The sequence below is a fragment of the Microsporum canis genome, genomic scaffold, assembly GCF_000151145.1.
Source record: "Microsporum canis CBS 113480 supercont1.7 genomic scaffold, whole genome shotgun sequence".
Taxonomy (NCBI): Eukaryota; Fungi; Ascomycota; class Eurotiomycetes; order Onygenales; family Arthrodermataceae; genus Microsporum; species Microsporum canis.
In genome coordinates this window covers 1,156,768-1,173,366 of record NW_003299163.1, presented here as the reverse complement: position 1 = coordinate 1,173,366, position 16,599 = coordinate 1,156,768, and the positions used below count along the sequence as shown (strand labels likewise).

At 46.0% G+C, this 16,599-nt stretch overlaps 6 protein-coding genes across 6 annotated transcripts in view; 4 read left to right on the top strand and 2 right to left on the bottom strand.

Annotated features, from left to right (window-relative positions):
- Positions 1-50: 50 nt before the first annotated feature.
- On the top strand, positions 51-2,002 carry MCYG_07623 (conserved hypothetical protein; the record flags this gene model as incomplete). Its single annotated transcript, XM_002843794.1, has 4 exons — positions 51-726; positions 784-1,201; positions 1,267-1,555; positions 1,628-2,002. 4 exons carry the CDS (start codon positions 51-53, stop codon positions 2,000-2,002), a joined length of 1,758 nt encoding a protein of 585 aa, XP_002843840.1.
- Positions 2,003-2,036: 34 nt separating this feature from the next.
- Positions 2,037-4,097, bottom strand: MCYG_07622 (conserved hypothetical protein; the record flags this gene model as incomplete). The annotated part of the gene is made up of 2 exons (XM_002843793.1): positions 2,037-4,003; positions 4,055-4,097. The coding sequence occupies 2 exons, from the start codon at positions 4,095-4,097 to the stop codon at positions 2,037-2,039; spliced, it is 2,010 nt and encodes a 669-aa protein (XP_002843839.1).
- A 289-nt stretch (positions 4,098-4,386) lies between these two features.
- Positions 4,387-6,335, top strand: MCYG_07621 (oligopeptide transporter; the record flags this gene model as incomplete). Its single annotated transcript, XM_002843792.1, has 7 exons — positions 4,387-4,519; positions 4,630-4,807; positions 4,867-5,015; positions 5,082-5,190; positions 5,241-5,380; positions 5,460-5,646; positions 5,711-6,335. 7 exons carry the CDS (start codon positions 4,387-4,389, stop codon positions 6,333-6,335), a joined length of 1,521 nt encoding a protein of 506 aa, XP_002843838.1.
- Positions 6,336-6,735: 400 nt separating this feature from the next.
- MCYG_07620 (cystinosin) lies at positions 6,736-7,658 on the bottom strand (the record flags this gene model as incomplete). Its single annotated transcript, XM_002843791.1, has 2 exons — positions 6,736-7,092; positions 7,176-7,658. 2 exons carry the CDS (start codon positions 7,656-7,658, stop codon positions 6,736-6,738), a joined length of 840 nt encoding a protein of 279 aa, XP_002843837.1.
- Positions 7,659-7,962: 304 nt separating this feature from the next.
- MCYG_07619 (LolC-2) lies at positions 7,963-9,764 on the top strand (the record flags this gene model as incomplete). The annotated part of the gene is made up of 6 exons (XM_002843790.1): positions 7,963-8,027; positions 8,098-8,149; positions 8,206-8,289; positions 8,365-8,724; positions 8,796-9,285; positions 9,478-9,764. 6 exons carry the CDS (start codon positions 7,963-7,965, stop codon positions 9,762-9,764), a joined length of 1,338 nt encoding a protein of 445 aa, XP_002843836.1.
- A 1,046-nt stretch (positions 9,765-10,810) lies between these two features.
- The window catches only part of MCYG_07618 (nonribosomal peptide synthase), a gene marked incomplete at both ends in the record, with an annotated part of 8,600 nt that continues 2,811 nt past the window's right edge, over positions 10,811-16,599 (top strand). Inside the window, 2 exons of the mRNA XM_002843789.1 lie at positions 10,811-11,275; positions 11,352-16,555. Coding sequence (XP_002843835.1) covers positions 10,811-11,275; positions 11,352-16,555 — 5,669 coding nt within the window. The remainder of the gene's footprint in view (positions 11,276-11,351; positions 16,556-16,599) is intronic.

Here is a 16,599-nt window from a genome sequence, read left to right as displayed (position 1 = left end):
ATATACCCACGTCTGGGGTTTCAAACTCGTCTCCAGACACAAATACTACGATGACCCCAAGCTCCAGACAAGATGGGCTGTTACCAGCGGGTTATTTGGGCCCTACCAGCTTTATTTCTGCTCTTGAAGAAGACAGTGAGTTGGTATGTAGTGCTAAGGAGCAGCCACAGGGTGGACCAGAGTTCGTCGCCGCGCAGCCATGGTGGACACAGAGGGCCATTAAAGCCATAAGCCATCTTAATGAATTTCCCGTCATGAAGCAGTTGATTCAAAATTACTATAGCATGAGCCAATCTGCAGCCATTGCAGCACCCCTAGTGTTCGATACTCTGGCTCGGATTGAAATCACATATAATGAAAAGCTAGGCGGTACGAATGAGCAGCTCTCCGCGTTGACAACCTCAATTATTAGAAATACACAAGAGGTGCTCGATATTTCACCCATGGCGGACGCAACAAGCTTCTACGAGCTTTTTACAGGTTCATCTCTCCGTTTAGAGATAATTGGAGTTATTTATGCTCTAGCAGGCCGGGCAAGTTACTTTGGGCTATCTTATTCTCCTAGTAGTACCAACACCACGCGTGATGCTGAATTCCCACGTCAGATGCTTACTGCCAGCGATACTATAATCCAGATCTGCAAGTGCCTAACACCTACGAATGATCTCACCCTGTGGCTTGTCTATGAAAATTTACTTCTTTCTAGCGTGGTGCTTGGTGATTCCAGTAAGCCTTCCTACCGCTTCGTTGGATTTAATTGAAACTAAGAAAACCGGTCAATAGGCTCGGCAACATGGCACCGTTTGGGCGAGCTTGCTACATATATTTTCGAGCTTGGGTTACATAGAGACGGTGCTTCAGCTTCGCTTCCGCCATTCCTACTAGAATCTCGACGCAGACTCTTTGCTGCTTCCTATCAGTTTGACAAGAGTGTTGCTACCTTTTTAGGCCGTCCACCTCTAATCTCGTTAAGACATTCAGACTGTCCCCTTCCACTAGATATCAGCGATGAGGCCCTAGTGGGCAACCATAGTCAAATGGAAGCTGCGCGGAGCTCACTAACTGCCGAAGGTTGGAGTGTTCACCCAGTTTTCCAGCGTGCGGCTTGGATAAGGCTACGATTCATAATAGGTACCTTTAGAGAAGAAATCCTGGAACTATCACTGCAAAAATCTGGGCTAGAAAGATTAGACCAATTGAGGTAATTTTTAACATCCTAATCCTGATTATTAATGTGAAGCTCCGTGTACTGATGTCACTTCATAGGGATGTTTTACGTCGGTGTAATCAGGCTTGGAATTCGCTGCCAGAACTGTTCCGCTATTCAGAGGCCTGTTGGGACACTGATCTACCCGCGAGTGTGAAACTGATGCTAATTGTGTCATATCTGGCGTACCTCTATAACGGCTTCCTTATCCAGAGCCTAATAGTTGAAGATTACCCAAATGCCCGGGAGGATTTGCTTAATATCAGCGCTACAATACTCTCCACAGTCTTGATATTTGGTAGACAAAGGGAGCGTTCATTTGATATCCAACGCGATTTTTTTTGGACGGTAAGTACGGAGTACTAGATCATTATTACTATATAATTTAATCACTCATTGGCTAATTCATTTGCTTAATAGCTGCTCCTATTTGGGTTTTCAAGTGCCAGTGTTCTAATTCGAGCACTTCAAAAACAAGCCAGGACACAGCAGCCAATTTCATATTATGGCTCTCGAGCTACCCTTATTCGCAACCTAAGCGTCTTTATCTCCCACTTAGAATCAATGGCGCGACCTGGCACTGCTGGCTTCTCTTTTTTCAGTCGTGCCACTACTATCTTTTCACAAATAATTACTGAAGTGTTGGAGCCGGGTTCTATAGAGCCAGGTCTGGAATCCGGAATTGGCAATGAATCCAATGATATTGACTCTATGTTTTTTGATATAGATGGGACAGGCCTACTTGATCGCACAAATATAGCGAACGTTTTTGATCAGATGTTATGTGAATTTTAGGACACTATTCTTTTGTCTGAGATTCGGAGCTACTCTATGCGATTTCACAGTGGAATTCAGCTATGACCTGTGCACACACTTTCAATGCCTGCGCGCGACTCTCAGGGGAATACACCGTGAAACCCGAGAGCCATAGTGTTGTATCCAGGTGTGGATCATCCACCCTATCGCCTTTCTGGAACGTCATAACATTCTGAACCACATTGGACATAAGCTCTGGATTCTTCTGTTCCAGGTCTTGCCACGGGTCATCAGACACGACTATACCCGATCGTTCGGCCTCAATGGCAGCAACAACTAGATGGCCGTTTTCCCTGTATGTTTTTGAGAGGGCCTGAACTCGAATATCATCCTCCAATGCTATCAAAATATGAAGAGCGTTGAGGTCTACACCGTGAACAAAAGCACTGGCGAACGAGTCTAGATACCCAGGCGGCCTAGCATTAATCTCAATAAGGAAGGCTCCTGGTTCTTGTGATGCGGCGGTAGACTTCAGACGCAAATCCATTGACCCGTCTCCATTTCGGTACTCACGGCTGGACTGACGCACCCGTGCCTCAGCATGGAAAACTCCTGATCTGAAACCAAGGCGCAAGATTGATTTATACAAGTAATCCCGCAGCACCAACTGCTCTGAGGGGGGTAGTGCGGATGGAAACACCAACTGAGTCTCACAGAAATTTCCAGTGCCGTTATCGATATTGTCACCAGTACACGGGAAGTTATCGACCACCTCGAAGAGCAAGATGTCACCATGCCACAAAACAAAGTTGCAATCAACTTCCGGGCCGTCGCAGTATTCCTCTACCAGCACTTTAGTTTCCCATAGCTCGTGACTATCAGGTAGACCTGCCCCGGAGTACCCGGTGTTACTGGAAACCTTCTCCAGGGCAGCTACCAATGCCTCCTTGTTGGAGACCTTTATGATGCCCGTACTACCCCAGCCGTTGCAGGGCTTGACAATCCAGGGTGGACCTGGAGGAAGGCTAGTTCCAGATTTTGACAACTTTGAGAGATCATCGTGGCTGGACACCAAGAGGCAGGAGTCCGGGCTAGTCGCTAGTCGTGTTGCATATTTATTTACTGATTTTCCAAAAGCTTCAGGTGATAAAGTTGGCAAGTTGAGAAGCCGGGCCGCTTCAGCAACTGGGACAAGCAGAAAATCGGTGACAGTGGTTATCCCGTCGATCTGGTATTGATAGTTTCGGATAGCCGTTGCAACACGGCTTGGAAACTCCAAATCAGCCGTCATATCTAGTTGAATGTAGGCTTCTCGAATCTGCATATTTTGAGGTGTATCCTCTTCTAGCCAATGGCCACCGTTGCCGATCGCTACCACGATAACATTAAGGGCTCGCGCGGCCTGAAAATAGCGGGCGCACATGTTATACGAACGTATCTCGCCGACTACCGCTAGCCTTCGAGCGGCTATCTGCGTAGCTGAAAGCCAGGGCAACGAGAGTCGGTCATTTAACAACGGCTGAACGATATCCAGTGACTGGGTGATCGATTTTTCATCGGAACCAGCTACTAAAACGCAGCTTATTACTGACAGGAGAAGGGAAGCTGGGCTCCCTGAATTGCCAGCCGAGCCAGGAGGCCGGACATATTGCCCTGGCGCTACAAATCCCTCCACTGCCTGAATCTGTGGGCAACCTCTAAGTCGCTCCTCGAAGATATCGCTCCGGACGATGTAACCAGCTTCATCGGGAATTATCAAATTCAGTCCTCGTGGTTCTCTAGAGGCAGTCCTGACAGGCTTTAGGACGCGACAAATGAAGGCCCAAAACAATTTGAGCTTTTCCCGAGGGATTTCCGTCGCTACTGGCCTATCACAGCTCTCGTCAACCAAGACAAGGGTTTTGGTATCAGGGCCTAAATCAAGCTGGGTTTGGATGGCTTCTTCCTCTACTAGCTGGAAGATGCCACTGATGACTTTGTATCGGGTCGGCCCAACAGTGCCGATTGGCTCAAGGGTTATACCCTGAACTCGGACATGGACTAAGATACGCAGGTTAGCGCTGGTTGACTTTGTTGAATCAAGAAGCATACCATTCAAAGCACGGTCGGTGAGGATGAAAGAGAGAGCCGACATCTTGGAAGTATAACAATTGCGTGGAGCTGCTTTCCTGTGTCTTCAAGAATTGTCGGGAAATTTGGACCATATTAACTCATTTCTAACATCTACCTAATACCCTTGTCAAGGCAATCTTTATCCCGAACTCCAGCTCCCAACTCCGAACCCCGATCCTTCAAGGCCTCCTCCAAATAGAAGTCATCATAAAACGAAGGATTAAACAGCAATCTGTTGGTGCAGCCTGCGGGACCAATCTATCTATCGTCACCTTCAACGCCAGCAAAGCTAGTCATAGAAACCGAGTAATATGGAATCCCAGGCTATAGCTGTCGAGAAACAGCCAACTCCACCAGGCGAGCTAGCAACTGAACAGGATATCCGCGAGCTTCAGCATGTCTCCGCCCCTCTACCAGTGGGGGTTTGGTTGGCGTCGCTCGTTAGTATGACTGAGCGGTTTGCCTATTACGGCACACAAACACTTTTTCGTGGGTGGTACTCCTCGTGTCAAGTTCATATAGAGTACTGAGCGCTTACAGCAAGAGTATTCTAGAGAACTATATCCAAAACAGTCCAACGGATGTTATTCCTGGTGCAATGGGCCTAGGGAAGTCCCATGCAACAAGTGTGAACTTAGCATTTACTGTTCTTGTTAATTTATTGCCTGTGCCAGCGTCCCTTCTTGTTGATGGTTGGCTAGGGAGATTTTTATCTCTACAAATATTTACAGCGTGAGTTATCTACGTATATACGAAAACTTTCTTACTAATTCAATATCTTATATCTATAGGATTTATGTCGCGGGTTCTGCAATTCTGTTTGCTACCTCATTTCCCTCACAGATGCAAACTGGAGTAGCTACAATAGGATTTATACCAGCCGCCATTCTTATTGCAATTGGGCTTGGGGGTGTTCAAGCTGCTGTACAACCCTTCATTGGTAATATCTTTATTTCTTTTGAGCCTAGCTATAAGATAAGGAGAGGAATTTGCTAATAATAACTAGCGGACCAGTACACCGAGACAAAAATGCGAGTTAGGGTAACGAAGAGCGGCCAAAGGGTAGTGGAAGATCCAGAAATGACTATCCAATATATATACAATGTATATTACTGGTATGTTAGTGCTAAAATATTACCTTGCCAGATAATTAATCTATATTTAGGATGGTTAACTTTGGTTCACTCGGGAGTATTGCTACAACACTCATGGAGAAGTATATTGGCTACTGGTCAGCATACTTGCTAGACCTTTGTGCCGTGATTCTCTGCGTGGTCATTATCCAGCTCGCAAGATCAAAATTTGGTATAAATTCTACTTATATTTCGAAGATTTAATATTACTCTGTACCCAAGACGATAGCTAACATAATGGTTTACTATAGTCCATCCTCCTGCTCAAGGATCGATCCTTCCACACGCAGCTCGTTGTTTATGGTATGCTGCACAAGGCGGATTTGACCTTGATGCTGCCTTACCAGAAAACCAGCTTCGAACACACAACAGGGTTGTTCCGTGGAGCAAGGACTTCATTGCTGAATTACGAGATGCTCTGTCCGCATTCAAGATATGGTATGTTATCCTTTAACTAGTTAATAATTAAATCGTGGCCTAAGAACACACTAATTATCAATAGCATTGGATGGCCCATATTCTGGGTTTGCATGGGTGAAGGTGCCCAAGTTTCTATATCCCAAGCTGGCCAGATGGAAACCTATGGAGTCCCCAATGACCTTATTAAATCATCTAACCCTATTGCGTACGTGGTTATTGGTGTAATGGTACAAAAGTTACTATACCCACTACTACAACGCTATAAGATCCAGTTCAGTCCAATCAATCGGATCTCCCTAGGATTTGCTATTATGTCAGTAGCTATGGCTTACGCGGCTATTGTACAGGCAATTATCTACAAGGCTGGCCCTTGCTATTCATATCCTCTCGCATGCGCTGCATCAGAAGGTGGCAAGATCCCTAACCATGTCCATGTACTACTTCAGTTACCAACCTACATCATCATCGCGCTTGCTGAGGTATTCTGCTGGCCTACAGGTTCCGAATATACCTATTCTCACTCTCCTAGCAGCATGAAATCAATACTGCAGGCCTGCTACACTGGAACAGCTGGACTAGGATACTTACTTGCAATGGCACTGACGCCTCTCGCTAAGGATCCGTTGCTTGTCATTCTGTGGTCGGTTGTGGCAGGGATGATGTTTGTAACAACTGTTTGGTTCCGCATTGCATTCCGGGACTACTGAGCCTCAATAGGGACGGTGAACATTCATTGGAGTGGCAAGAATATGGATTATCATGCAACTGGTTTCTACCCTAGCGCATAAAGAGGGGCGGGGTACGACTATATGAATGGAAAATTTGCTGTGTTAGAAGGCTCAACGTGTACTTAACCCTCAAAATTGACCAGAACTGTAAATAGATCTTATGGCTGGTGATGTCTACTATACATAACCTTTCTTCTAAGTATTGTTCCAAGGAGCCTTTAGCAAACTGGGATGATTGCCTGTATTGGTATGGTTCTACAATGGAAAAGTTGATTCTGTTCTATATTTGATCTATCTAATAACTGATGGTTAAGTGTGCCTATAGCTATAACTCAAAGGTGGCTCACCCAGGGGGTCGAGTTGGGCTAGAAGGTATATATCACGCAATTCCAGGGCTTATCAAAGGCTCTTCTTCATCGGCTACCACTTTGTGTCTTGTCACTTTCAGACTTTGCTTTCGATATAGACAATAGTGCTGGATCATAAATATTACATCAAATAACAGAGTAATGTTTCCTAGCAGGAGCTTAGATAGATTACCTATTGCCCCAGACCAGTCCGCTTGCAAGGATGAGTCGAGAACCAACTGCATCACTGAAAGCAGAGCTCCAGTTAAATCAAGCAAGATGGCAATTATGCTGAAGCCCTCGGTAGACTGACAGTACCAATTCATCACGACTTGTGGAGTGTATTTTATTGCAGTCAGAAAGACTTTGATGTTTCCAATTGTATTGACCTATGCCAAACGTTAGAGAGACCTATAGATATGCGTATCGACTTGAGACGCTTCTTCTACTTTCAAATCCTCATATTACTTACTATATCGAGCCATTCACGCTGAGTCCATGTTGGAAAGAAGGTCACTCCAGCGACGTCTAATGCAACAATTCCAATACAGCCCCATAACATAAAAATGGTGGGCCTGTTTGCTACCGGAGGAGGATCTATGGGCTTAAATCTCCAGATAGCAGCCCATTTGAACTGACTGTATAATAGAAGACAGATTATAGTTCCATGCATTGCGTATACGAAGTCATTTAGTCGGACCGTTGGCTCTGGGCTTTGTGGGTGTCGTTTGGCATACTGGGATCGTACCACCAAAGAGAAAAGCAGGCTGCCGTTAAAGACAGTATATGCTGCGAGTCCTAGTATATTCAGAAGCGTGAAGTCGAAAGAGAAGCCGGCGGTTGACCGTCTGCGGCAGTTGTGGATTAGCTGTGGATAGAAAGAAAAGGACCAGAGCAGGAAATATGCCCATCCCAGCCCTTGAGAGACCGCTCGAGCAAAGGCGTGAGTGTCCATAATTGCTCGGGTGTACATGAAAAGCATGGAGAGAAGTACAGTCAGGTTTAATCCATAGATTCGGAGTAATTAAATAGCTGTCATCGGAGTTCGGAGTTGGATGACTTGTTAACTAGTTTGTTAGACAGCGTCTTTTCCACCTTATCTATGAATAACAAAGGTTTGACGACATAGAAACAGATCAAAACTTCTGCACAGTCATAAGCAAGCTAGAAACAGATGCTTATAAGCCTTGCGGCGATGGTATCACAAAGATGGCCAAACTGGCTGAGCATCCAAGTCGCCGCCGACCCAGATATCGAAGATGGAACAACAGAAGCAGCAACCGCAGGACTCTCAGCGGTTTGAGACTCTACAGCTTCATGCTGGGTAAGTAGGGAATGATAGCTGTCAAGTATCGCACGTATCATACTTATAGCTAACATTATATGTGACATAGGAAATTCCCCGACCCTCTTAATAGCTGTGCAGTCCCTATTTATACGACCTCGGTACTCTCCATTGATATATGCTGGAATACCAATCAAAAAGCTAACATGATCTATAGGCATTTGCGTTTAATAACGCAGAGCATGGGGTCCGCCTATTAAATTTGAGTGAATATGGAAATATATACAGCCGAATCACGAACGTAAGCGCCACTAGGATTTGGTCTGCTGGGACGAAAGCGACGGCTAGCTGATTCTTAATGAATGTGCTTAAATAGCCTACCGTTAGTGTGTTCCAAAACCGCATGGCAGCACTTGAAGGGGGAGTGGCCGCCTGCGCTACGGCATCTGGCACTGCGGCAGTGTCCATGACCTTGATGGCTTTGGCTAAGGTAGGAGACAATATTGTCGCTTCTTCCACTGTTCACGGAGGTACATACCATCAATTCAAATCCTTGGCCCCGCAGCTTGGGATTGAATGCCGGTTTGTTTCATCGAACGAGCCTGAAGATTTCCGTGCCTTGCTGGACTCGCAGACAAAATTTATCTTTGTGGAAAGCATCAGCAACCCGAAATATACTGTTCCAGATTTCGAAGCTCTGGCTGAAATCGCCCATTCCCATGGCATCCCACTAATCGTATGTTATACCCCGTATTCTCTCCAAGGAGAGGTGTGCAACACCGTGTTAACAGCCTTGCCTATCCATAGTGCGACAATACATTTGGTTGTGCAGGCTACTATTGTCGACCCATCGACCACGGGGCGGATATCGTGGTTCATTCTGCCACCAAGTGGATTGGAGGCCATGGAACCACCCTGGGCGGCGTTATTGTGGACGCTGGTACTTTTGATTGGGGTCGCCATGCGGATCGGTTTCCTCAATTCCACTCAGATGACGCCGCCCAGGAGGGCAGCGGTGAAGTCAGCCTGTGGAAGGTGTTTGGGTCCCGAGCCTTTGCCATGCGCTGCCAGTATGAAGTATTGCGTGATATCGGTAGCACGATGAGCCCACAAACAGCACAGCAACTGTTGATTGGGCTCGAGACTCTCGCCGTCAGGTGTGATCGCCATGCATCAAATACTGCGGCACTGGCCGACTGGATTTCGCAGCAACCTCAAGTCGCTTGGGTGCGATATCTGGGACAAGAAAACCATCCTTGCCACCTCAATGCAACCAAGTACTTGCAGCGAGGTTATGGTGCGGTGTTTTCCTTCGGTATAAAAGGAGGCAAGGAGGCAGGGTTTAAGTTATGTGATGGCTTTCGGATGATCATCAATACAACAAAGTATTTTATCATTCATTCTTTTCTCCTCCTCCATATTTTGGATGTACTGACTCTGCCTGAATGATGCAAATTTTACTAACACATTAGCGGCACTCTCAGTCTAGGGGATTCGAAGACTCTTGTCGTTCACCCTTGGACGACAACCCACCAACAACTCACCGACACAGAACGATTCAACGCCGGTGTCACAGAGGACCATATCCGTATATCGGTGGGAATTGAGCATATTGAAGATATCAAGGATGATTTCAGGCGCGCTTTTGCGTCATTGGATCATCAGGGTCAAGTTCCTTACCAGGCCAATGGCATCCACTATCAGGAGCAAAAGCGAATTATTGGCTTTCTGCATGGAACGCAACATCCAGAGCCGTCACCCCTCCAGAGAAGATAAGCTGCTCCGTATCGAGTGTGTTTTGAGGGACGAAGTAGTACTTTTAAGAGCTTGACATGGATCGCCTCATTGATCGGTCAATATATTGTACCCCTTAAACCCTGCATCGACCCAATGCTTCATCGAGTTGAGGTTTGATATTCACAGGCTAACTAGTGGTAATAATATATTAAATATGCGTATGATGAATATTAACAATTTATTATGAATGTTTGGGACGCTACTTCTGCGCTTATATCACTTAGGCACCATTTGACCAGCCGCGCTCAGAGATTGTTTTTTTGACAGAATACGTAACTATTGGCTAATATAACATCCAATAGGCTGGGTTTTCGTTTGTACACCAATAACATATATTTAAAATAACAATACTAACCACTTTTACAGGAAGAATATTTTAATTGGCTACAGTTTGTTTGGAGCGGAAAAACTTTAATACCACGCCAACACGTGATGAAGATTAGAATATATAGATTTTATGTGATGGTGATGATGATGGTTACGGTTATACTATAGCTGGGCCATCATCAATTAATACACCGCATATATTACTTATTCTTGCGTTTGTTTGATCTCTTGAGGTGTCCATTTGCTGCTCTATACCCCAGCTTCATCACATCACGTGACAAAAATAGCCAAGGCTTCGAGATTAAGAGAAACTTGGCGAAAACTCACTTGTTTTAACGTCAACAGAGCACTCACTTCTGTCTTGGTGTTAAATGCTGCTATACGGATCATCTACTAGAACATCGGATATAATTTTAAAACTCCTGTATACCCCGAATACCAACTGATAGAATGCCGAAGCAGTAGCTAAGGCAGCACTTCCTTCGGAATTCACCTAGACATGCACAGTCATCTGTCCATGATGATGACAAACACCGCTACCCTTGGACGTGTGGGAGAAGGGAACAGAAAAATACCTTTAATTGCAATGAAAAGAATGAGGACTCTATGTAAAGTAGAGCCTCTTTCTCACCACCAGAGGCCTGCTGGAGTGAGACTAAAACCCAACAGCGTTTTGCATCATGCCAGAGCCGAAAACAATGGCGCCGCAAGTACCCACTGGTGGATGCTTATCATCTTCAAATGATTGGACGGTGGTCGCAATTCCCACGCAGAATTTATCGAAATTACGCTTTCTCGATGATGACAACGTTGGTCTTTCGCTTCCTGCACTTGTTCAGCTTGCTTGGGCTGTCGTGCTGCGGACCTATGAAGGAGTGGATGAGGTTCGGTTTGCTTACCAATGTCTTACGTCCGAGTCATTCGCTAGAGAGGGCAATGGGCGCTTAAAGGAAGTGTTTGTCCCGGAAGCTAGGGTTGTTTCTCTTCAGGGTCAGGTGACTCTGGATGCTCTCATAATAAAGCCCCTTACTCAAGAATGCGATGGCGATGGCATCCCGGCTGAGCACGGGGTGGATAGTATGATCCAAATATGGGGTTTGCCTGACGACACAAGAGATACTGAGGATTATGCAAGGAAGCTTGCTGCATCGATGCCAAGGATGGTAAGTGAGGTTTTATTTCCTACTGTTTTAAACACTATAACAAGATGAGACTAGAAACACTAATACAGTCAACTAGCACCATATTTACGTCACAGCTATCGTGTCTAAGAATTATCTGCACATTTACCTTAGTTTCAAGCTTAGCCACTGGCTAGCAGCGCTCAGCCATCATGTCGCTGACGCCTTTCTCCAATCATTCAACATAATCAACGAGTGTCCATGGACTTTAGTGAGTTGCTTGGACCTAGTGAGCCCCGAAGCTTTGAGTCAAGTTCAGGAGTGGGCAACCTACGCCCCAGAACTAGACCGTGAAGATCATAGTTCTTATGAAATTATTGACCAGCAGCCCGCGGAAGCATTGGCAATTGACTCCTGGGACGGGAAATTCACATATAACGAGATCTCCCGTTTATCGTCGTTGCTAGCCATGGAGCTCAGATCATATTGCGCCGTCCGCAATGGCGACTACATCCCGGTGTGCTTCGAAAAGTCTGCTTGGGCGATAATTGCTATGCTAGCTATTCACAAGGCTGGGGGAATATATGTTCCTGTTGACCCTGCATGCCCAGAGAAGAGATTTGAGGATATATTATCCCAGGTCCAGCCGAAACTGATTCTTACCTCGTCAGTGCAGCTTAGGAGGAGCTGCCTTACATTTCTGATGGACTCCACGGCTGTTAAACTGATGGCAGTAGACCGTGACTTGTTTACCCGCTTCCAAGATGATGCACCCTACTGCCATCCCCCGCCACCTTCAAATCTTCCTGCATACTGTATTTTTACTTCTGGTAGCACAGGGCGACCAAAAGGGGTATTAGTTGAGCAGCGAGCACTCAGCGCTAGCCTCCAGGCACACGGAGCCGTTCTTGGGCTCTGCTCCACATCGCGGGTTCTTCAAAATACTGCTTACACATTCGACGTTTCGGTTACAGAGACTTTTGGAACACTATATCATGGCGGATGTATCTGTATCCCAGAAGATACTGTTCGGGTTCAAGATACTGCCGCCTGCATTAATCAAATGAATATTAATTGGGCGTTTTTCACCCCCTCCTTCTCTCAGATTATTGATGCCACATCGATTCTAAAGCTTGACACTTTGGTTCTTGGCGGCGAAGCCGTTACGGAAGCTAGCATCAACCAATGGGCGTCTCCTCACCGAAGGCTCATCAATGCATATGGTCCAACGGAGTGCTCTATTTTCTCGGTAATAGGCGATATTGATCTAAGCCGTAGGTCTGCTCGCAACATAGGTCGTGCGGTGGGAGCAACTGCTTTTATCACAGACCCGGAAAACCCAGCCCAATTGATGCCTATTGGAGCTCCGGGAGAGCTGCTCTTGTCCGGCCCAATTCTGGCCCGAGGATACCTTGAGGACACAGAAAAAACTGATGCAGCTTTCATTCAACCTCCGCCCTGGTACAAAAAATTTTTATGCTCCAAAATCAGATCTAGATTATATAGGACCGGAGATTTAGTCCGGTACTGTGCCGATGGGACCCTCGAATATCTAGGCCGGAAGGATCGCCAGGTCAAGCTCAATGGCCAAAGACTTGAGCTAGGGGAAATTGAAACAGCAATCAAAAGGTGCTGCCCATTAGCCTCAGCCGTCGTGGATATTTTCCACCACCCCTTAAAGCAGCAACAGCTAGTTTTGGTAGCTTTAATAGCTTTTGAGGACACTACGGACAAGAATGGCTTGTATGTTCTTTCTGAAAACAAACCCTGCGAAGTTGTAGATGAGATACAATCCTCCCTCGACGGCCATCTACCTAGGTATATGATCCCCACATTCTTCATACCAATATCGCAAATACCCTTGTCGACGGCAGGAAAGATCAACCGTTTAGCTCTTCGTACTTTAGCGCTGGCTGTGATACAAGGCGATCTTCAGAAAGTTAATACAGAAGGCTCACTTCCGCAGCTCACTGAAACAGAAAAGGTAATTCAATCAGCCTGGTCTGATGTTTTATCAGTGTCAAAAGATAAGCTAGGGTTGGATCACAAATTCTTCCGCTATGGAGATTCGTTGGCTGCTATTAAGCTGATCAGACGATTAAAAGACAATCAAATTGATATGACCATCATGGATGTCTTCCAGAACCCAACAATACTGCAGATGGCGACTAAAGCACAAGCATTACTAAAGCAGTCATCAAAGATATACCAGGGCGTATCCTTGCTCTCTCTAGGCGATGGCGATATAGAGTTAATAAGAGAAGCTGCAGGGCAATGCCACTTGAGCGAAAATATGATTCAAGTTATCTACCCATGCAGCCCAATGCAGGAAGCATTGATGGCGATTACCTTGCACAACCCTTCTGCATACCAAGCACGATACGTGTATCGCTTGCCCCAAGAGGTGGATTTGACTCGATTTCAGGAAGCGTGGAGAGTGGTCGTGCGGGAAACTCCAATATTACGCACCCGCATTATTTCCACTACTCAGAAGCTGATGCAAGTTGTCACAGGCGTTCAACCCCACTGGGAACTAGAGCGCAACTTGGATACATATCTCAAAAATTCCAGTCCAACACCAGCTCTCTATGGTAGTGAGCTTACTAGCTTTGCTTTGGTGGAAGATCACCTTGACAGCACGTTAACTTTCTTTGTATGGACGATCCACCATATCCTTTACGATGGCCATTCCTTACCCCTGGTGTTGGAAGATGTCCAGCGCGTTTACTCAAACATGTACCGAATTCATCGACCCAATTTCAGCGATTTTATAGGAAACTTGATGGCACAAAATGGTGATGCCGGGGATGCCTTCTGGCTTAATGATTTGAATGGTTTTGCAACCAAAACTTTCCCCCATATTACTGAGCCTGAGTATCGTGCCGTAGCAGATCAGACGATTGTTTTTCAATCCACTGTTCGGTGTCCATTTTTAACAGATTTTCTACCATCTGTCCTGCTACAAGGATCCTGGGCTCTCCTACTTTCTCGATACGTCGAATCAGATGATGTGGTATTTGGAGTGACACTGAGTGGGCGTTATGGTCAGGTCGAAGAAATTGAACAGATCATTGGGCCAACTTTGAGTACGGTTCCTTTAAGAGTGCGTATTGATCGCCGACAAAGCGTGTCTAATCTCTTAGGTGATCTCCAATCTCATCTGGCCCAGGTGATGGAGTTTGGTTCGGTTGGAATGCAGAGAATTCGGTCTCTTTCCTCCGCAGCCGCTCGCGCCTGTGAATTCCAATCTTTATTGGTAGTTCAACCTCCGCAATCGGTAGCGACGGAAGGGCTGTTCTGTCAAGAACGCTTAGTTCTCTCCAAGGAAGTGATTGCGGGTAACGCATTGACCTTAGAGGCTCAGCTGGTGGATGACGGAGCAATGATAGTAAACGCCCATTTTGACTCCACAATTGTCACCGACAAGCAAGTTGAACGGATATTAAATCAATGGGACTATGTCCTCCAGCAGCTGATAATAGGTGACCCTGGAAAGCCTATAACAGCTAGTGCAGTAATCAGCACTAGTGATATCCTACAGATGATTGAATGGAACTCTAATACCCCGGGGATACAGTATTCTACGATACACGAACAGGTCGGCCGGAGAGTGCTGCAGAATCCACATAAGGAAGCCCTGTGTGGGTGGGATGGATCTCTAAGTTATACCGAGCTTTGGTCGATTACGGACCGCTTAGCTACACACATCTCCGCACTTGGAATTTCTCATGGTGACCTAGTACCACTCTGCTTAGAGAAGTCATCTTACTCTATCGTTTGCATGATTGCAGTGTTAAAGGCTGGAGCAGCTTTTGTACCGTTGGATGTTCGACATCCCTTAGAACGACTTGAAGGCATTGTCTCCCAAACAAATGCTCGTCTCGTTATTACATCCCCTAAATATCGACAGTTCTGGTTAAAAAGACAGCATATTTCCATCGATAGAAAAAGTATTGAGATATTGTCACAAAGCGCTGAAGTGTCATCACTCCCTTCAGTCCCGCCCAGTGGGTTGGCGTATGTTATATTCACCTCTGGTACCTCGGGACAACCAAAAGGTGTTATGATTCAACATCAAGCACTTTGTACGAGTATCGGTAGCTATTGCGAGCCTCTAAACATTCATGAGTCAATCCGGACTCTTCAGTTTGCCTCATACTCATTCGACGCATCAATCCTCGAGATATTTAGTACACTCATAGTGGGAGGGACTGTATGCACACCTTCAATAGATGAATGCATGGACTCAGTCGCACAATCAATTCAGAAATACGAATCGACTTGGGCGTTATTGACACCATCCGTCGTACAGACACTGAGTTTAAGCGAGGGTACATCGCTTCAAACACTTGTTCTGGGTGGAGAACCGATCACAAGCATGGCCATAGCTATGTGGAAAGACAGGGTGAAGCTCATCAATGCCTATGGCCCAACTGAATGCTCCATTGTGTGCGCGGCCAACCATATCCAGAGTTCCAATGATGTGGGAGTCATTGGTAAACCGTGTGGGAGTGTCCATTGGGTAGTTAACCCTGATAATCATGATGAGCTGTCCCTAATTGGCGAGATTGGGGAGCTTCTTGTCGAGGGTCCGATTGAGGCTATGGGATACCTTAATAATCCAGAGAGGACCGCTACCGCATTCATCGCTCATCCACCTTGGCGCCAAAATATTGATATTTCACCACAATCTGCACGCATTTACAAAACTGGTGACTTAGTGCATTGGAATGAGAACGGTACTCTTTCCTATGTTGGGCGTAAAGATCTACAAGTAAAAGTTCGTGGCCAAAGATTGGAGCTGGAGGAGATTGAATCAAAGATTTCCCATCCATCCATCCAAGAGAGAGCGGTGATACAGCCGCGTAGCGGACCGTTTGCAAAAAAGCTGGTGGCTTTATTTACCATAAATTCACCCCCCGTGGAAGCGGACAACGAGCTCGGAATTCTTTCCCTAGAATCACGAAATGAAGTGTCTGGGATATTAGCCTCTCTCCGGAATAGGCTGCCACAAGAACTTCCAGAATATATGATACCAGACCACTGGATCCCGTTGATTCGAATGCCGTTGACCTCCTCAGCTAAGACTAATCGCAAATCTTTGGTCGAAATGGTTGAGAGGGTTTCTGAAGTGGCCCATGTGCAGATTAACCAATTCAACGAGCAACCCAACCATTCCAAGGCAAGCAGCCCAGTTTCACTAGGTCCAGTAGAGGAAACTCTTAGAAAAATCTGGTCTAGCCTCCTGGGTGTACCCGAATATAGTATTCATGGAGAGACCTCTTTCCTCCGTATCGGCGGGGATAGTATCTCAGCTATGCAGTTGGTCGCCAAATGCCGCTCTGTTGGACTTACTCTAAGTGTCC